General features: G+C 38.6%; 1 protein-coding gene across 3 annotated transcripts in view; it reads right to left on the bottom strand.

The window, feature by feature from the left end:
• RYR3 (ryanodine receptor 3) overlaps positions 1-22,329 on the bottom strand; it is a 285,326-nt gene that overhangs the window by 232,215 nt on the left and 30,782 nt on the right. For all 3 annotated transcript variants that reach the window (XM_070756567.1, XM_070756561.1, XM_070756554.1), the window contains exons 6-11: positions 13,474-13,567; positions 11,405-11,479; positions 10,220-10,376; positions 6,959-7,123; positions 4,838-4,959; positions 2,076-2,244 (exon numbers count right to left, since the gene is read on the bottom strand). In XM_070756567.1, coding sequence (XP_070612668.1) covers positions 2,076-2,244; positions 4,838-4,959; positions 6,959-7,123; positions 10,220-10,376; positions 11,405-11,479; positions 13,474-13,567 — 782 coding nt within the window. The remainder of the gene's footprint in view (positions 1-2,075; positions 2,245-4,837; positions 4,960-6,958; positions 7,124-10,219; positions 10,377-11,404; positions 11,480-13,473; positions 13,568-22,329) is intronic.

Here is a 22,329-nt window from a genome sequence, read left to right as displayed (position 1 = left end):
CAACTAGATTGTCTAATCACATTATTTCTATTTTGCACTGGTTGCCTTTTCAATTGCAAATTCAATTAGGGAGCTGGTATTGACTTCCAAATCTTTTGCAAATGCTTTGCAAACCATTTATCTATATTATAATGTTCCTGTTCAAGGATTATGATCACATCTGAAGCTCTGCTCTTTGTTTAGTCAGAAATTACTGCACCAGGCACAAAACCTTTTCTTTTTCTTGGCTTCACACCTCCAAAATCCTCTCGTCAGAAATATTTTCTTGCCAATTCTTACATAGATGACAGATTATGTCTTCCAGTCTTTGGAATCATTTATTTACCTACATTCTGTGGAATGATCTGATTGTTCTTGTTACTTTTACTAATATGTTTGTGGCTTTAAATGTATGTGTTTATTCTTCTTTATCATATTATCATGCCTTATTTTTTAATGTCCTTTAAACATAATAATTTTGCTTTTTTGAATGCTACAAAGAGTAGAAGGCAAATATGCTCTAAAATATATTATTATTACCATTAATAATAAAATAGCAACAGCAATAAAGTGCGAGTTGTGTGAAAATATAATTATATAATTGTTATAATAATTTATAAAATTTATATGCCACCTAGCATGTCAGGAAAAATGATGAAACGAGATGAAAACAAAGAAGTATATCCACACAGAACATATGTTTTTTTCAAATTGTTAAAATCAGTTTTAAAATTGCTAGTTATTTCTGTGAGTTACAAAGGAAAACATTTAATCCCTCAGTCAAAAAACTGCACAGTTATTTTTAAACAGAAAATCCCAAATTATATCTCATCAGCCAGCCCTTTTTTAAACAAAAGCTTATGTATGATACTTCATATTCATCTAAGCTATCAATTGTCTATTACAGCTCAGAAAAAAGAAACTACTGTGTTTCCCCGAAAGTAAGACAGTGTCTTACTTTCTTTTTACCCCAAAAGCCCCACTACGTCTTACTTTCGGGGTATGTCTTACATTGGAAAAAAATTGAAAGGGTCGCGTTCCCGAAGGCATCTCCCCAGAGTCCAGAAGGGCAGCCGCGGGACAGGAGCCTCGTGAGCTCTTTTCCAAGTTCAACCTCAGGGCTCCAAGCGGCGTGCACGCATGGAGCCACAGACGCGTGTCGGGGAAGCGTGTGTCTGGAGGGGAGGAGCCGCTCTGCGCAGTTGGGCAGCCCCACCTGCCTGCCAGAAAGGAGGCAGGCGAAGGAGGGCGCAGCTCCGGCCGCTCGCCTCGGAGCTGGTTGGCCTCGCTGGCCGCTTGCAGCCGAGCCTCGGCAGGACTCGGTTGCTGGGACGAGCGCCTTCGCTGCAAGCCGCAGCCCGCTCGGCTCGCTTCGGACCAGTGCCGTCCTTTGCTTTGCCAAGCCAGGGAGGAGGCGGTGGCGCCGCGGCGAGGCGAAGGGCGCGCAGGGAGCTTGGAAGCGACGTCATCGGGCTCCCCCCCCGGCAATACCCCCATGTTTCCCCGAAAGTAAGACATATGTCTTACTTTCGGGGTACGGCTTATATTAGCCAACGCCCCCTGAAACCCCCGATATGTCTTACAATCGGGGGTGTCTTACTATCGGGGAAACAGGGTAGCATTCTGTGGAGCAAACAATCTGATATTTTCAGGAAACTCTGAAGCAAAATTGTATTCTATTAGTCTTCGGAGAGGGGCAGCATACAAATCTAATAAATAAATAAATAAAAAAATAAAATAAATAAAGTTTATTTATTTATTTATTTATTTATTCATTCATTCATTCATTCATTCATTCATTCATTCATTAGATTTGTATGCCACCCCTCTCCGGAGACTCGGATTAGACTAGTGCCTTTTAACCTAGGTGATCCTTGTGACTCATTTCAATTCCATATTGTATCATCTTTCCAAGTTACTGTTAGGATCTCACCTTTAAAAGGGTTAAAATAACCACGATTCCTAGACTTTGAGTTTCCAGAGGATAATAATAATAGTTATTTAAAGCATCTTTGAAAAGTGAATCATATATACACTTGACTATCAATCCCAACACTTGATTAAATGAAAACTTTCTAAACATAGCCTTTTTCTACCTCTTCTTTGAATAGATTTTGTCTGTTTTTAAGGGAACGAAGTTTGTTTTGTTTATCCTCGTGTTCTAGCTCTTCTTCTGGAGGTAGAAAATATGTAATTAAATCTTGGAGAGTCTGAACTACTTCTTCAATGGGAAGAGTGATGGGAGTTGTAACACTGTTGTTTCCACTGTGAATCAAAAGATAACACAAATAGTTATAAAAAATAATACATTACTAGAATCAAAACAATAATCACTGTACAATTATTACTATTATATATTATTATTATTATTATTATTATTATTATTATTTATTAGATTTGTATGCCGCCCCTTTCCACAGACTCGGGGCGGCTCACAACAGTGATAAAACAATATACAATGACAAATCTAATATTAAAAGTTTAAAATAATAATTTAACATTAAAAGCCTAAAAACCCCATTATTTAAAAAGCATACAATCAAACATGCCATACATAAAACTACATAGACAAGGGGGGATGTCTCAGTTCCCCCAAGCCTGATGGCACAGATGGGTTTTAAAAGGTTTACGAAAGGCAAGGAGGGTGCGGGCAATCCTAATCTCTGGCTCCAGAGGGTCGGGGCCACCACAGAGAAGGCTCTTCCCCTGGGTCCCGCCAGACAACATTGTTTAGTCGACGGGACCTGGAGAAGGCCAACTCTGTGGGACCTAACCCACCGCTGGGATTTGTGTGGCAGAAGGCGGTCTCGCAGATATTCTGGTCCAGTGCCATGAAGGGCTTTTTGGTCATAACCAACACTTTGAATTGTGACCGGAAACTGATTGGCAACCAATGCAGACTGCGGAATGTTGGTGTAACATGGGCATACCTAGGAAAGCCCATGATTGCTCTCGCAGCTGCATTCTGCACGATCTGAAGTTTCCGAACACTCTTCAAAGGTAGCCCCATGTAGAGAGCATTACAGTAGTCGAACCTCGAGGTGATGAGGGCATTAATGACTGTGAACAATGACTCCCAGTCCAAGTAGGGCCGCAACTGGTGCACCAGGCGAACCTGGGCAAACTCTCCCCTCGCCACAGCTGAAAGATGTTTCTCTAATGTGAGCTGTGGATCGAGAAGGACACCCAAGTTGCGGACCCTCTCTGAGGGGGTCAATAATTCCCCCCCCAGAGTGATGGACGGACAGATGGAATTGTCCTTGGGAGGCAAAACCCACAGCCACTCCATCTTATCAGGGTTGAGTTTGAGTCTGTTGACACCCATCCAGACCCCAACAGCCTCCAGACACCGGCATATCACTTCCACTGCTTCGTTGACTGGATATGGGGTGGAGATGTACAGCTGGGTATCATCAGCGTACTGATGATACCTTTCCCCTTGCCCTTGGATAATCTCACCCAGCGGTTTCATGTAGATATTAAATAGCAGGGATGAGAGGACTGACCCCTGAGGCACCCCACAAGGGAGAGAGCTAGAGGTCCACCTCTGACCCCCCCACTAACACCGACTGCGACCGACCGGAGAGGTAGGAGGAGAACCACTGAAGAGCAGTGCCTCCCACTCCCAACCCCTCCAGCCGGCGCAGAAGGATACCATGGCCGATGGTATCGAAAGCCGCTGAGAGGTCAAGAAGCACCAGGACAGAGGATAAACCCCTGTCCTGGGTCTGCCAGAGATCATCCATCAACGCGACCAAAGCAGTTTCTGTGCTGTAATGGAATATAGTTTGTCTTACACATAGAATATTTTGTATCCATGATCCATAGATGCAGAATTTAAAAAGCTAATAGAGTTACATATAGAAGAGAAAAACTGGTCATCCATGTCCTCTAAAAGCCCATAAAATCTGTATGATAAAAGTCTTGGGGAATAAATTGCTAACTTTGCAATATGGAGTGTTTTGAAATAACCAGTATTTGTTCCATAGGATGAAAACAAGGAATATCATTCAAACAGATTTGTTTTAAGCAACTTTCGTTCACACAAACATGTTATTACAGCCTATGTAAGAAGAAATCTCAAAAGTGATCCAGTCTGTGTAACATAATCAGTATAACACAACCAATGCATATTTTGAAGGGGAGAGTGGAAAGGAATTTTCTTTCACTACATTCTAAAGTCTGAGAGTATGGTAAGAATGGAGAAGAAAGAGGTTAGAGAAGCTAGGCTAGAGCAGCATTTTCCAACCTGCTTCCTTGGGGTTATATATAGCCGTGCTGACTGGAATTCGGGGAGTGATACAGCTGGAGGACACCTATGGTAAACGTTGGAACAAACAATGGTCAGTGAAATCATCCTGCTAAAATATCTTTGAAGGTTTTCTCTACACTGAACTGCTGAAGATTCTTGATGATTAGCAAAGGTGAATCCCCAACCCTGGGCCACGCAAGTGGTGGGCAAGTGCACAAAACTTTATTTGCACATGCATGGGATTAGGCTGTGTGAACTTAAACCATCCCACCCCACTCCTCTATGGAGCCAAAAAGGTTGGGGACTGCTGATGTAGTGAATATTTGAAAAAGCTGTTAATATCAAGATTAGGTTTTGGATGTCAAACCACCATTATCTTCTATCTGTGGAAGCATATTCATGTATCAAGATGATTTATTGTTGAAGAAGTATGCTGCGTATTTTTTGCAAATTTTATTTGAACTGCTTAAAAATAAATCTTCAAGAATAATAAATTATATAGTCCAAAATGAGCAGAATGTGTTACCAAATAGTTTCTGGTATGATTCAACTACCGTATAAATGTTATAAATGCTAATTATTAATTATTTTATTAAGAAATTATACCTTATACATTGACTGAATAATTTTGTGGTATTGAGAATAATTCTAGCAGCTTGGGATTCTTCATGTTGACACCTTTGCAAGGAGAGTCCATCATCTGTATGTCCCTCTTGGTGTAATATAACCTAAAATAAATGGTCAAAGTAATATTTTGAAATACAACCATTTGTGGCACTGAAAAATTTAACTTACATTTACATTTTCATACATAGTGATACATTACTACATACATACATACATCAAGTGATCAAAATTTAGGCACTTGGAAACTGGCTTGTGTTTCTGGCATTTGCACAAGTTCACATGATTTGCACACGTTCACAAGTTCTGGCATTTGCACAAGTTCACATGATTTGCACACATTCACAAGTTCTGGCATTTGCACAAGTTCACATGATCATAAAATGGGGCACAACTCGCTTTGTAACTGTCCTGTCCTGCTTGGGGTTCAATTGTGGCTATAAATCAAGGACTCTCTGAATCTTTTCAATTAAGTACTCAGATATTACTATGCAGCTTGCAAATGATAGTGTGTGAGATTGGGAGGAAATTGCAATTTTAATTTGCTGATGTTCTTTCTAATTTCACATAATATGTCCCAACTGGATTTTGCATAATATTCTATAAGATGTAGCTGAAAAAAATAGCAAGAGCAGGAGTGTAGAAAAGTGTATGTATACGGTTGACATATTATCTTGGAGGGAAAACAAAGGACAAACCTGAAATAGAAGCAAACCTATAAGTGGTTAAGAACAAAAAAATATTTACATTTATAACTCTACTTTATAAAAGAAAAATCATAAGCAAAATCAAGAAAAGAAAGTACCTGTACATTTCCATATTTTTAATAAGTGGTACCATTTACCATGTAAAGTGAAATGACCAAAATGACAGACAAAAGTGAGTTTTTGAAAGGCAGCTTTCTGAAATAAAGGACATATGGTCATGATTGCTATGTGGAAAAAAAGCTGCTGTTCTCCACCTTTTATGTATTTTAATTTGTCAGGCTGAGATATTCAATTTGCTGAGATATTCAAATGAACAAACTGTGGTTTGAGCAATCTTTTACAGATTAGGATTGCAGACAGGATGGATCTGCTGTGTCCTATTCTACAATTCCTTTAATGATTGAAATCATACTTCCTTGATTTAAATCAAGGGGAAGTCACTTCTGTGAGATTGATGGCCATATAAATGTGATAAATAAATATATAAGAAAAAAAGGAAGGAAGGAAGGAAGGAAGGAAGGAAGGAAGGAAGGAAGGAAGGAAGGAAGGATATTAGTTTAAATAACTATCTAACCATAAAATGTTCTGTTATGTGTTATGTGAGGCGCGTCATGTAAAGTCATGTTCCCCATATTCTTATCCTTGATGGCAATAGTAGCAGCAATTAGACTTATAGTGCTTTACAGTGCTTTATGGCCCTATCTAAGAAGTTTACAGAATTAGCATATTGCCCCCAACAATCTGGGTCCTCATTTTCCTGAATTTGGAAAGCTGAGTCAACCTTGAGCCTGTTGAGATTTGATCTGCCAAGCTGCTGTGTGATCAGCAGAAGTAGCATTCAGTACTGCACTCTAACCACTGTGCCACCACAGCTCGTGATAAAGAGAATGAGATACTATAGCTCAGTCATATTAATCCATGGGCTTTATAGAAATCAGAATGCTTTCTTGTTTCTAATATGAAAATATGATATATCTGGGACTATTATAAAGGATAAACGAAACCTGAATGCACAATTTGGAAAGTAAACTCCAGTGTTGAAGAAAACAGAAGCACCTATTGTTAATGGGTCTTAAGAACACTAATGAAATATCTTGAGTCTATATGTCTCAATAAAAAGTACCAGTGGGGCAAACTAATTAATATCCATAACAGCTAGAACAGATGGTGCTGCCTGTCTATTTGTACACATAACACACAAACACACACACACACATTGAGCCTAAGTGAGCATCTCTCAAAAGCCTCATTCCCAAAAACTATTTATACTGCATCTTTCCAGGCAACAGTACAAAGAATTAAATACTGTGCAATGTTTTCTGCCTGTATGAGCTTCTGCACACCCACATATTCACAATTGCAGATGTTGGAATAAAAACTCTAATTTTCTCTTTACCTTTCTTTTCAGTGGTCCTAAACGTGACGTTTTAGCATCCTGTGCTTTGTATGTCAGCCACAAAGTGCTAGCTACATGCTGCACAAAACAAACAGAATCTCCATACTTAATTTCAGGAAATCCCATTCCCTCTATATCACGTTTGTGAGCAGAATCCAGTTTTTCCTTTATGCAACAGGGGTGAAAAAGAAGAAATTGGCAAGTTATTAGTAATTGATAACAATGGTGTATATCAGAGAAATGACTTTTTATTGTGGCAGCACCAAAATTATATAGTTTTAGCCCTCCCCCACAAAAAATACATAAATCAGTGTTTTATTATATGGTAACACCTCATTTAAATATATATATATATATATATATATATATATATATAATTATATAATTATATATATAATTATATATATATAATTTTTGCACATTTAGACATGTGTTTTATTGGTCAGAGAAGTTTTTTTATCATGCTGTCTAGGTTGTGTTAAGGCATGCAATGTGATGTTGCTAAGCTCCTGATTTCCAGGCCCGGGTGTTGTAAGAAAGGGAGTCCGACTGTGAGAGTGGGCTTTTCCAAGGCTGGTCCTAGAGGAAGATAGAGATCAGTGAGCCTTGCCTCTCCCCATGGCTCTATTTCTTAAATATTTGGGGGGGGGGGGTTGCATGTGTGGGCGAATCCATGCCTAGAGTGAGAGGGGAATGCGGGCTGACTGGGCAGGGAAGGAATCTGGGATTCCAGCATTTGTGGGCAGAACCCAAGCTTGGAGGAGCAGCAATGGTTTGGAGCTTGTTAAGGAGGACCGCTCTGCTACGGCCATGTGTTTTCCAGCCCAGGCTGCTTGGAGTGAAAAGCATACAATATGCTGCCAAGTTCCCCGAATGAGTTCTGGAAGAAAATTGGCTGATAGTTGGCTGCACCCATAACTGGGTTGGAGAAACAGCAGACAGACATTGGGGCACATAATCTACCCCTTAAGCTACCAGTGCCCGAACTGACGAGCTGCAAGAGAGATTCACCGTCATGCTGGTGTATATGGACTGAGTGGGCTTTTTGCTTTCCCACACACACCTCCCCATCATGATCCAGTGTGGTGCAAACAGTCCAATGGAAGTAAAAAATGGGGCATTTCCATTGGCCCTTCTCTCTCCCCCTTCCCCCCAGCTTCTTTTAGCCAGCATGTGCCAGGCAGGCCTGGCAGGCAGTCACGATCTTTAGAAGGGCTTTTATTTTGTCAGCCCTGGTGGGGGCTCAGAATGGTATGTAAGAAATCGCCCTGTCTGTAAAGTATTGGCCCACTGCACTGCTGCACCTTGTCGTGAGTGACATCGAGTTGACCACACCCACTCACTCACATGACCCACGCACCCCAAGCCATGCACGCCCGACCTGTCACTAGGAGGAACCAGTTGTTAAATTATTTGAATCCCACCACTGGTCATAAGTCACTTATTTCAGTACCGTTGTAACTTCAAACAGTCACTAAGTGAACTGTTGTAAGTCAAGGACTACTATATCTATATCTTTGGAACATCAATTTCTCAATTGCATACTGGAACAAGCAAGGCAAAGTTGAACTACCACTTTCCCATCTTTCTCCAGATCTTAAATATAGGCTCAGCATCCCCTATCTTCTATTGAAAATAAAATAAAAGGTCTCCTCCTTTGAGTATGGCAGGCCTACAAGTAGAATTACTTTGTCCCAATTCCATGTCCTATTTTCATATTTTACACTTGTGGATTATTGCTGTCAAATTTTAGTGTCAATTTAAATATATACAGATAATTCTGTCATAAGATAAAGTGGAATTTCAATTTACTCCTTAGGAAAGCCGTTATCCTGTCAATAGCAGAAAAAAATTATGTCACTTCTCAGTTCTCAGAGATGGAAAACTGCTATATGAAATAAAAAGTGTCAAGTCTACCCAGTCTCTCCAGAAGCAGACACTATTCAACTAATGAATTCAGCTTTAGGGAATATTAACAATATAGAAAAATAAGTTCTTCTGCAGAAAGTAGTGTTTTGCAACTTGAATGTTCACATTGTAATCAGCGTTTTCAATCTCATAAATACAAAACTAATTTTTTTTTGTACATTCTCAGTACATAATGCATGTTTCTTTCACTTAATATATATAGTATAATCAGTTCTTCACTGATTCGTTTTATTAAGTGTATTTGAAAATACAAAAAGTTCATTTAAAAAGAGATGTTAGAATGAGGAAGAAAGCTATCAATAGATTAAATTAAGAAAGCAGGGAAATGGAAAATGCTGCTATATCTTTAATGCTACTGGCTGCTGCTTTTAAGTTGAATGGTAAGCAAGAAAAATATCCTGGCAATGATTCCTCACAGACATTATTTCAATCCAGAAAAAAGATTATGTAAGAGGGTAAGCTTTAGTATAGCATATTGAAAAGAAGAATGCATATACTTATGAATGTATGTCAAGATTATCTATTTACACTTAATCATGAAGTATTATTGATTCCTAGCAATTGCCTAGCAGCACTTGGAAACAGGTTACCATTGGTTTCTTCTTTGGGTTGAGAAAGAATGACTGGTCTACAAACACTCATGGTGTACAATTTTCTAGCCTGGTATCTTTAAACATTGTACAAAAATCTGGCACTCCATACAAATTCACTGAATTGATCAATTGGAACTATAATTTCTCAGCAATGTCTTATTTCCTATACTACAATATATTCAGCATTAACTTTGAGGGAAGGGGAAATGAAGACAAGAACAAAGTACAAAGGGATTGCTACCCATATCTTCAATAATGACATACTTATGTCATAACAAACATTTTAAGGAGCTTTTTGGGTTCACCCAATGCTTTGGTATGATGCAGCTTGCAACTTCTTCCCATCCCTTGTTTCTTGTTCAAAGAAATAAATAAAATAAGCAGTGGTCACTTAGAAGTGAGATCCGATAGGAAAGAACCATAAAAATGACCAATGCTTATTATGATTGTATGTCACGTATATTTTTGTACACTTAGAAAAATCTAAATCTGCAAAAAGTAGGTGAAATTCAATCATAATAAATTGTAAGGTGTGGTAGGTTAATTTAGGCATCAGTGAGATGCCTCCTAAATCTTCTTTGATGCCTACAGATTCTCTTTGAACAGTTTTATGTTCTCCCAACATATTTTCTAAAGCGTGGTTTGTTGACATTTATTCATTTCTGCTACGTGATAGACTAGATTTAGGAAGAACACTCATTTTCTTTCCACATTCATTTAATGTAAAAATATTACTCACCTTGGATGCTCTAAAACAAAAGGAAGTTGATTTTGTGTCCGCCTTTTCTCTGTCTAATAAAACAAGGCCCAGGTCTTCTGTCAATGCTAAAAACTGTCCTGTTGTAATATGTCGAAGGCGAAATGGTTGTCCCCACCGAATATGACTTCCACTCCAGCTTAAAAAATGTTTGAAGAATGTTTAGTTTATGGTTTCCATGGACTATTGTAAGTATTTATTTACGAATGTATTTATTTACCAATGGAACAGAAGTGCTTCATCACTGGAAGCTTTCAAGAAAAGACTGAACAGCCATCTATCAGAAACAGTATAGGGTTTCCTGCTTGAGCAAAGGGTTGGACTAGGTGACCTATAAGGTCTCTTTCAACTACAGTATTCTATTCTATTCTATTCTATTCCACTCCATTCTAGCCTATTCTTAGGAGGTATTCATTTTCATGCACCAAGTGCAGGCTTAATTGTATCTGTAAAGTGAAAAAACCCCTTTCATTTACTTGTTTTATTTGGTTAGACCTCAATTTATTTCAACCCAAGATCTTTCCTAAGGGGCATCTTTTAATAGGTTCAACACTCATAACAGTATTACAAACTAACTCAGACTCACATTCATTATTTTCTTAGATGTGTGGAATTTTCTATGCTTCTTTCTTACCATGTTTAGTGCCTTCCTTGCACCATTGAGGTGCAAACTGTAGGTCACTTTCAGGCTCATCATTAACCTACTATCTAAATTCAGTAGTTATCTCTAAGGCTTTATTCCTACGGCCCTGAAGCCATATGGTAAGACATAATACCCACAAACCAACATGGGTAAACTTTTAAGGAAGAATCCAATTGCAACAAACAAATAAACCCATTTTTGTCTGTCATTCTGGCCATTCAGGATGATATTTCTAATATTGGATACTCCAGTGTTTGAAAGGAGCATCCTCAAGGAAGCTTGGAGAGAATAAGATAGGGGATTGAAAAGGAGAAAATTGGGGCAAATGAAATATTGAAGTCTAAAAAGATATACAGTACTACACAATAAAAGCTGGAAGTAAATTCCTTTCTGGTTTCTGCCTATAAATATATAAATTGGTAGACAAGAAAGTCTGCTGGATTTCCCAGACCAAAATACTGTATATTCTATTATACAGGAGAGCATAATGCAAAAACAATGAATATAACATAAAACCACAACACCTTATTCGAAGAGGTTCTACTCTCCATAGTGATCTTGCACGGACTCCAGCTCCCCCAGCTTCATAAAAGACCCGCCTAGAAACAGATTAATAATGCTGAGATGCACTGCATGGGAGATTTAGCATTATTAAATGTATGCAGAATTATAATTTGTGACTGAAATATATTCAGCATTTGGAGACTGCAGCTTTTCGGTAACAATTGATACGTTCTTTCAGTAAGGTTCAAAATTAGATTTTGCTATATAAACTGAATAATTGTAAAATAATCCAATCATTAATAAATCAAAACTGGATATTTTGTAATCCCATTCAAGAAATTAGGAGTGCAGTAAGACTTGAATCGTATAAACCTCAAATTCTTCTTATTAATAAAGCATTTGAAATCACTGAAATTTCCATTAGTTTCCAGATTTTAATGATCAGATATTTAGGAGAAAGATGATGGTTTTAGAATTAAAGCTAATTATCCTACTATGTTGGCATTCACCCCCCAAAATTATTGCCTTTATAATCTTTTATAATTTTACAAGTTTTTTTTAAAGCAACACTGAAAAAAGGTGAAAAAGAATGAAATAATGCACATTTCAGAAAAGATTTCCATTTTATTAAGGGTTTTATTTGTTTATTTCTTCCATTAACTAAGATTAAAACAGTAAATAATAACAATATCAACAACTGTTATAATACCATTGATAAAGAAAACCCTACACATTCTGCGCAATAATCACAATAAATCCATCCCACCCCCTCTTCTACTTCAGAAGCCAATAATCACAACTCCATTTCATTCCCAAAGACCCTGAGAAATAGCCCTAGGCCCAACCTGTCAGGGAGCCACACGGAACATACAGTCATATAGTATAAAACTCTTCCCAAATACAAGAAGCCTTATTTGTGATCAAAGATGTGCTATATCAGCAAAGAAAGAACTGGTCCAGTTATGCTTTCAATTATGCCCAACAACAGACATCTTGTCATGGCCAAACAAACCAGATAGGGAGACCAACCACCTGCTGAGGAGTATTCATGGTAAGCTAGGAAGAGTCAGTAAGAACATTTGATCTTACCTAAGCATATTTTCATCCATTCTATCAAGAATAAATACATCTTCATTTATTTATCAGCACGCAGTTAATCTTTAGTTTCAAAATCTGAACTTTTAAACTTTCTGAACAAAGCTAGAAAGAGTCAGTAAGAACTTTTGATCTTACTTAAGCATATTTTCATCCATTCTATCAATATTAAATACACCTTCATTTATTTATTAGCATGCAGCGGACCTTTTGATTTCAAAATCTAAATTTTTGGCTGATTTTACTTTACAAAGTTTGTGAAACATGATATTATATATAATTCTGCTAGATACATTTAGAAATGCAACAACTACAAGTTGGCAAATACCATCAGTGCTTTATTTTATTTGCTTTATTTCTCTCACAAAAAGGGCAAGATGCAGCTGTTTTGCCTCACTGCTATTATGTTCATATCTTTACAGACAGTTAAACAAGCAACAAGGACAAGATGCAGGGTAGCCAGAGGGCACTTGGCATGTGATGTGACTATTGATACAGGACCAACAGTGCTAATCTCCAGTGCCAAGTATTCTCATCTTTTAACAGTAAACAGTGATAGTATTTCAAGGATACTTGAAGGTTCTTGCTTAGGAAAAAAATGCCTATAGAATGTAGTGAGTAAATAAGTTTGGAATGGAGACATTTTTCACATATTTAATTGGACCATGTGATACTAATTCATGTTTTTGTAAGACAGAGATAGAAAGATAGATGGATGGAAGGACGGACGGACGGACGGACAGATGGACGGACGGATGATGGGTGGATGGATGGATGGATGGGACAGATGCCAGTTGTACTTTAATTATATTGCCTAGATATAATTGAAGGAAGAGTCTAGTTTATTTTACATCAACAAAAGAACGGCAGCAAAAGTCAATCTGATATTTGCCATGTGCCACAAAGGCTTGTTCATTGTTTCTGAATGAAGACTGTTTGGGTTTACAACTGAAATTAAAGATGGAAAATATGCATAATCTATAATGCAACTCACTTATGTGGTGAATCATTCTGTTCTGTAGATGCAATGGTCAAGCATTCATCATGGCCATGAAACAAGCGTAATACGTGACCACCAAGTAGGTATCCTAGAGAAAGAGAAAATAATTAACTTGGACAGCATTTTAACAATATATATCTAGACATGGAAATATATCTTGCGTTATTATCTAAAAGATCTAGATTATTTTCTCTTTTCAATGATCACTCAATTGTAGGTCTACCAACATGCCTTAAGCAAATCACCTATAAAATAACAGGAATAAAATTTATTGATGTTTAATTCCTGTGATCATTTCCTCATATGGCACAGGAATAGCTCAGATGTTTTTGCTCTTGCTTTTGATTAGCCACACTTGTTTTCATCTGAGCTCAACAAATCTACTTGATCTACTGTGTGCTTTAATTGTAATAATGTTAGTTTCAAAGTATTGGTTCCAAAATAATCTGCATCAGATTACCACTGTATTAACACCATTGTATTTAACATAAAATGAAATGGATATGACTGAAATTTGTTTAATAATCTATTCCATACAAAAAGGAAATAAAAATTGACAACATTCCATCCATAAGGAAATCTCTTGGAGGAAAAAAGTCACCATTAATTTGACATTTTGTACAACTCCTGGGTCTCCTGAGGGAGGAAAAAGACTTGTCAAATTCATCCCAATTCCCTTTTCTTGGAAACTACTTGCAAGGATCTGTAAATCAAAACAAGTCAAGTTAATACTGACTGCATTTTAAATTAGAATCAACAGGATGCCATGTAATTCAAGTTATACAAAAAATATCAAAGTGGATGTTGGGAATAGAAACTGTTGTGAAAGGAAATGGGCAAGGAAAAGGGATTTGTGAAATGAGGAGGGTACCCATCCAATTTAACAACTGGAAAACAAAACGCAGTGGCAGCTGAAGACAGGCTGCAGAGAGTGAGATAAGAGTTCCCACTAACTGGAAAATAGACCAGTTATAATCACTGGTTGGTTATGGTGATTCTTAATCATATAATGTAGTGATGGCAAACCTATGACACGTGTGACACAGATGGCACATGGAGCCATATCTGAGGGTACATGAGGTGTTGCCCTATGTCAGCTCCAGTGCACATACGTGTGCTGACCAGCTGGTTTTCTGTCTTCTTTTCAGCCATTTTCATTCTCCCCATAGGGAAAACGGCCCAACAGGCCAACTGGACGTTCACTTGTGTCCTCATCCTCAGTTTCCTTTTCACTGCCAGAGGTCTTCAGGAACTTCTTCAGGTTTGGGTGAGTTGCAGCCAGGACTCTCATATCTTGGCCCATTTCTTCTGCAGCCGGATAGGTTTTCCTGAAGGCCTGTGTAGCTGATAATAGAGCTCCAGGTTGATCCGGAGCAGCAGCAGCAGCATTCTTCTTCTTCCTCCTCTTTTTCTTCTTTTTTTTCTTCTTCTTTTTTTCTTCTTCTTCTTCTTCTTCTTCTTCTTCTTCTTCTTCTTCTTCTTCTTCTTCTTCCTCCTCCTCCTCCTCCTCATTATTATTATTATTAATAATAATATTCTTCTTCTTCTTCCTCCTCCTCCTCCTCCTTTTCATTATTATTATTATTATTAATATTCTTCTTCTTCTTCCTCCTCCTCCTTCTCCCCCTCCTCCTCATTATTATTATTATTATTATTATTAATAATAATAATAATAATAATAATAATAATAATAATAATCTTCTTCCTCCTCCTCCTCCTCCTCCTCCTCATTATTATTATTATTATTATTATTATTATTATTATTATTATTATTATTATTATTATTATTAGATTTGTATGCCGCCCCTCTCCGAGGACTCGGAGCGGCTCACAACAGAATACAATATCACAAATCCAATATGTTAAAAAAAGCACATAAACCCATTATTAAAACCATACAACTCAGTCATACCATACACAAATCTACCATAGCCCAGGGGTAACTCAGTTACCCCATGCCTGGCGACATTGTTATTGGCTACACAGGCCTTCAGGAAAGTCTGCCTGGCTTCAGAAGAAATGGGCCGAGGTGTGTTAGGCCTGGTTGCAACTATCTGAAGGTAAGTAGTAAGCAGTAATGGGCAGCCAAAATTTTTACTGCCACACTGTGGGTGTGGCTTATTTTGTGGGTGTGGCTTAATGGTCATGTGACTGTGTGGGAGTGGCTTGCCAGCCATGTGATCAGGTGGGAATGGCTTGAATGATCATCATTGTTCAAGTTAACTGTTAAGTCCTCGACTTACAACCTTACCAGTGTCGCTCGCTGGGGTGACAATTTGCTTCGCATTTCCTGCACTCTCTTTCGTGGGTCGCCCTCCCACCTCAGACTGGGTAGCTTGGCGATTAGGTGCTGCCAGAAGCATAAATGCTGCCAGTGCCGCTTCCACCCATGCCTTCTGCTTGCATCTCAGGTGGGAGGTGGGCGCATGAGGCTGGAGGGGAGCCAGGCAGGAGAGAGGGAAGCTCATCCAAGGCCAGGAAGAAGAAAAGAGGAAAAAAGCAAGGAACGCAGATGCAGCAGCAGCAGAGAAAAAACGAAGAACCCAGCCGAGACCAGTAATCCAGGAAGTGACAGCCACCGATCAGCTGGAGCTGTGCACACATGTTCATTTCCGCCGGTGGAACTTTGTTCCATCCCGTCCTGCCTGCTATCCACCCCTGGTAATAGGGCAGCTCCACTTCCTTTTGCTTCCAAACTTCCAATTGGCCTGTTGGATCATTTTTTGCTGTCCCCAGGCTTTAGGAGGCTTTACAGAATCTTGGGGAGAATGAAAAACAGCCCAACAGGCCTACTGGAAGTCAGGAGGCTTCAGTGAGTCATGCTCACATGTGTGGGGGGGCAGCAGTGGGGTTGTGCAAATGTGCAGGACATTACATTATGGGTGTGGGCTTACAGTATGTGTACGCTTTTGCACACATATCCTTTTGGCACGCAAACCGAAAAAGATTCGCCATCACTGATATAATGTCTTACTTGCCATGGCATCTTCGGGGAGGGGGGGAGCAAATAATGAACCGTGTGTGTTGGTATTATCATGTAAATGGTGATATGCATACTTGTGTCAGAGGTCGGGATGCAAGTACGTAATTACAACATATGCAAGATAGTGTCACCATGCCTGCATTGACACATGGTTTTCTGTCGATGCCACTATTCATCAACTTTATAGAGTATCATTACTGTAAACAAAACCCTGCCCACCTCCCCCCAAAAAATCTGGATTCCATTTCAAATCTGTTCAGCTGCTAAATAAGACAGGATGAAGTACAATGATTACAGATTTTGTGCTAACAACCCATATGGAAGAACCCCAAATGCATATGAAATATTTTGAGCACGGCACTATGCTACAATATTTCTTGAATGCATCTCTTTCATATAACAAATAACAGATAATGCTTCATACCATTGACAGTGGTATCCAACTGGATTTACTGATTACTAGTAGGAGACAATGGTATTGTACTAATTCTCTTCCTGCCTCAAGAGATACTTCTATTTAATACAACAGGACGAAGAGTTTGTCTACCTTGTTTAACATATATGGAGACTGCAGTTACCATTAGGTATGTTGAGGATACCCAACTGTATGTCAGGTCTATCAAGTGATGTTATCGAGGCTTATCTCAGCACTGGAGGGCTGTTGCATTATGAAATGGAGATGGGAGGGGAACAATCTTGAACTCAATAATGACAAGACAGTGCATTCCAGATTCCTCTGGAATAATGGATTGTGTATGTATGTATGTATGTATGTATGTATGTATGTATGTATGTATTTATTCCAATACAAAATGAATACATGTAGTAATATATATCAAGGAAAGGATAGAAGAGAAGATATGAAAATAAAATACGTCAATGAAGAAAAGAGGAAAAGATTTATGAGCCAGGGTGGCACAGCAGGTAGAGTGCTGTACTGCAGGCCACTGAAGCTGACTGTGGATCTGAAGGTCAGCAGTTCAAATCTCATCACCGGCTCAAGGTTGACTCAGCCTTCCATCCTTCCGAGGTGGGTAAAATGAGGACCCGGATTGTGGGGGCAATAGACTGGCTCTGTTAAAAAGTGCTACTGCTAACATGTTGTAAGCCGCCCTGAGTCGAAGGAGAAGGGTGGCATAAAAATCAAATGAATGAATGAATGAATGAATGAATGAATGAATGAAACATGAATACATTCCCCAGACAGAACTGGTGTACAATCTGAGAGTCTTCCTGGGCACACAATTCCTGCTCAAAATGCAGACCTAGCTATAACGAGGAGGGCTTTTACCCAAATTTGTCTAGCAGTCCAATTGTGCTTCTTTCTGAATGGAGATCACGGACGAGAGATGGAGATCCCCCCCTCTCTTCTCCCGTGATTTAATAATCTCTGTAATATAGTCTACATGCGACTGCCGTAGAAGAACGTTCAAAAGCCATAACTGATTCAAAACGCATGTTGCAGACAAAGTATACTTTGGTATGCTCGTGTAACATTTCTGCTATGCAAACTGCACTAGTTACCCATAAGCTCCTGGTATAATTCAAGGTTGTTGTTATCTACAAAGACCTGCATGGCATAGGGCCTAGCTATTTAAGGGACTTGCTTACTCCCCATTGTCCCTGTTGCTCAGTAAAATCTGGCCGAGTGGGCATATTCCAAGGTCTTATCTGACAAACAAAGTCAAATGAAGGAATCCAGGAGAAAGGGTGATAGTGACTTTAAAAAAATCCATTTTGTTGCAGAGCAAGACGACTGTGGCTCAGTTTAAGGTCTCTGCATCATATACTGGATGTTTGTTGATATGTTTATAACTTTGAGCAGGAGTTCTGAAACACACAAAGTAAAGTTCGCTTCATAACAGGTATCATATACAGAATATGGTGCTATTATAACAGCTAATTTTCTAGATGCTTTAAAAAGAAGACTAGATAAATGCAGAGAAGATAGCTATATTAATGCTGATAAGAGATTTCTAAAACCCTGAGCAATAAATCCCTAGACAGCAAAATAAACTTTCAGGGAACATTATAGTCTTCTGTTCTTTTGGTGGAGAATTGGCTGGTAAAAGCTAAAGCAATCTGGAAATGTTACTTTGTAATGTATAAATACTGTAGAAAAATGTTAAGTATGTGGCAATGGTATGTGGCAACCACTAAAAAAACAAGCACAAATTGTTGTTGACTGACAAGTGACACTATTTCTATTCCATCAAATTAATCCCTTGTATAAAATCAATACTACATAAGGTAACAGGTGAACAGGGAAAGGTAAAAAGCTTGGTTTCTCTATAGATTTACATTTTAATGGAACATAAATTTCCAACCGATTAAACCTTGAGAGGCCAGGATAAATGAAAGCATTGTCTTGTTGCAAATAAGAGGAAAATTATTAATCAGTATCTCCCGGTGAAATTGCTCTAAATTCACTTGCTGAATAACGATCCCATTAATATGTATTGGAAACAAATGTTACATAAGAATACAGATCTGAATATAATGCTGTCAACACAAAACACTAAAATAATTAGAAGTTCAAGCTCAACACTAAAATTAGCCACAAAGGCTTTAAGAACTTTTAGACTGTGTGGCTTCCCAGACGTTTTCAGACTGTTTCAGGCAAGCTCCCCTAAATTCATGAAATCATGTTGGATCCTGCAGAATTCTACATTGGGAAAACCTGGGCAGAACAAAAGCCATGTGAGTATTGGCAAAAATAAAATTTTAAAAATCCCAAAGGACATATGAATAGGGCTTGACTTCAACACAAAGCAAGCTAAAAGAAGAAAGAAGCATAAGAGGAAATGGGTATGATGAAAGCATCAGAATCAAGTTGAAAGGTGACATTTTGCAAACCTTTCTGTGAAGCAAAAGCTTTCACATTTCACTCATACTGGGATTTTAAAAAGAGCAGCTGCTTTCCATTTGAAAAATAGAACATTGTCAAAGAATCTGATTTCTTTGGCACTATTTTTAGTCACTTACAAGAGGAATGCATACAGTGGTTGTCACATCTCCCTATCTCTCTCTTTTTTCTTTTCTCTCCCCCCTTCCTCTTATTCCCCCCAATTTTTTGCTAAAAGGTTTTTAACCTTTTATTAAAAAAAATGGCAACATGAAAAAATATAATTGCAATACAAAATGCAATTGATGGCCAAACAATAAGTTGGTTATCTTTTATATGAATGGGAGATTTTAACAAGTCTTAAGGAGAACTCTTTTTCCAATCTACAGTGGTTTTCACAACATCTCCTGATTTCCCTTTTTCCTTTTCTTCAAATCCCTAATTGCAGTAGGGTCTTCCAAGGCTTGTTAAAAATGCTCACCTTTCCCCAAGCCATCATACCAGTATTGCAAATACAAACTGTCTTTAGGCATTGTTATAACTATGTCATGCATTGCTGTTTTTAATCTTCTGGCAAAATTGTATGCTAAAAACATATTGGTGCATTAGTCTTCATAAAGTGTTTAATAACTTGTTAAATTTTTCCATTATTCATAATTATATTGTTAAAATTATGTTGCTGGCAATGATCTATAAATCTTGCCCATTTTTCCTTCCAATTTTAGTCAACCCTGAGTTTCCATTTATTGATTTAAAATACATTATCTAAATATTGAATGTTGATGTGCAAAATGCAAAATAATGTATACTGTCCATTCACCTTACAACCAATCATTAAATGTGATAAAGGGTGTTTGTATTTGTGCCCATTGGGTTTTGAGAGGAACAGTTTGGAATTTTATCAACGAAGGAAGGAAAGGAGGGAGGAAGGGAGGAAGAAGGAAGGATGGAAGGGAGAGAGAGAGGGGGAGGGAAGAAGGAAAGAAGGGAGGAAGAAAGTATTGCACATACTGTCCTTTAATAGGCATACATTCTTCTGACCTACAAGAGGAAAATAGAAAAGACTTGCTTTCTCTTATGAAACAGTTATTGTGAGGAATAAAAATCAAAAGTTAAGACATAATCAAAGAATCTTAAAATTCATTAGGTAGCATACACAAAGTGATGACATTGAGAATCTACCCAGATAGTCACATGCACTATTTACTGAGATCAGTAAGGGAAAATGACACCTGCTTTCAGTGACAAATCAACACTTTCATACCACATACTATATGTATACTACACATATCATGTAGCAGAATGATCAAACAACTGGCAACTTCAAATCTCAACCAACAAATGCTCTGTCTTATACATTGGCAAAAAGAATCAGAATACAGAATACAGTGGTACCTCTACTTAAGAATTTAATTTGTTCCATGACCAGGTTCTTAAGCAATGTAAATCAATGTAAAAGCAAATAATCAATGTAAAAGCAAATAATGTGTGCAAATCCATTAGGAAAGAAATAAAAGCTTGGAATTTGGGTGGAAGAGGAGGGGGAAGAAGAGGAGGAGGACAGTCGCTGCTGAAGGAAGAAGGTGAGGTGAGAGGAATCAAAAAAATCCAAAACTTTAAGGTTTTAAAAAATAAGATGGACTCTGAGGCGGCGAGGAGGAGCACGCGCCTCCCATACATCCAGTGCAGGGCTGCCTCCCATACCCTGCACCAGACAAAGATACCCAGACGGACAAGAGGGGGGAACTCCCGTTCCTTTGACCAAAAGGCGGCGGCTGTGGCTGCTGCTGCTGCTGCTGCTGCTACTTGCTTCCTCTTCTTCCCATGCTGAAGGGCTCCCCTCTTCTCTCACTTGCTTGCTTTGCAGCTGGTGCCTTTCCTTCACTGTGGTGACTCCTTGGTTTGGCCGAAGCCGAGTTGATCTGGCTGGGGTGAAGCGCCCCTTTTGCTTTTCTGCACCTAGACGCTCCGAGAAGCAACCTCGCGCCAGGTGCATGGGAGGCAGTGCGAGGGAGTCACCACAGCAAAGTGGTTTATTCCCTCTCCAAGCACCCAGACAAAGGAAAATGCTCAGTTCACTCTGGGCTGCCCAGAGCGAAGGGAGCGTTTATTTTCTCTGGGTGCTGGCAGAGGTTTATTCCCTCTCCAAGTGCCCAGAGAAAAGAAAATGCTTTGTTTGCTCTGGACTGCCAAAGCTTCCTTAAGCGCCACTGAAAGGCTCCTATGGAAGCCCAGAAAAGCCTGAGATGGCCAGGATTAAAGGGGGAGTGGCAGTAAGCTGGGTAGGCCTTCATGCCACTCTTAAATTTCCTGGGAAATTTTTCCGGGCTTGGATTCTTAAGTAGAAAATGGTTCTTAAAAAGAGGCAAAAATTTTTTTGAACACCCAGTTCTTATCTAGAAAAGTTTTTAAGTAGAGGCATTCTTAAGTAGAGGTACCACTGTACAAACTTGGAGGAAAAGAACTTGTAGATGACCCTCACTCTGTCAAAGACCTTGTAGTACTCATATCCAATGACCTAGGTGCTAGAGCCCACTGTAACAACATTGCCAAAAAGGCACTAAGAGTTGTTAATCTAATCTTATGTAGCTTCTTCTCTAGCAATATTACACTGATAATTTATAAAACATTTGTTATACCAATTCTGGAATACAGCTCACCTGGAACCTGCATTGCATATCAGACATAAATACAATTGAGAGAATCCAGAAATATTTTACAAGAAGAGTCCTTCATTCCTCTACTTACAACAAAATACCTTATTCTATCAGACTTGAAATACTGGGATTAGACAATTTACAACTACGTCACCTCCGATCTGATCTAAATATAGTTCATAAAATCATATACAAAAATGTATTTCCTGTTAATGATTACTTTACCTTCAACTGCAGCAATACATGAGCCGAGTCTACGGAGAGGGGCGGCATACAAATCCAATAAATAAATAAATAAATGAGCACATAATAGATTCAAACTAAATGTAAACCACTACAAATTCGACTGCAAAAAATACAATTTC

This window comes from Erythrolamprus reginae, chromosome 1, assembly GCF_031021105.1.
Source record: "Erythrolamprus reginae isolate rEryReg1 chromosome 1, rEryReg1.hap1, whole genome shotgun sequence".
Taxonomy (NCBI): domain Eukaryota; kingdom Metazoa; phylum Chordata; class Lepidosauria; order Squamata; family Dipsadidae; genus Erythrolamprus; species Erythrolamprus reginae.
This window is presented reverse-complemented; position numbering and strand designations above follow the sequence as displayed.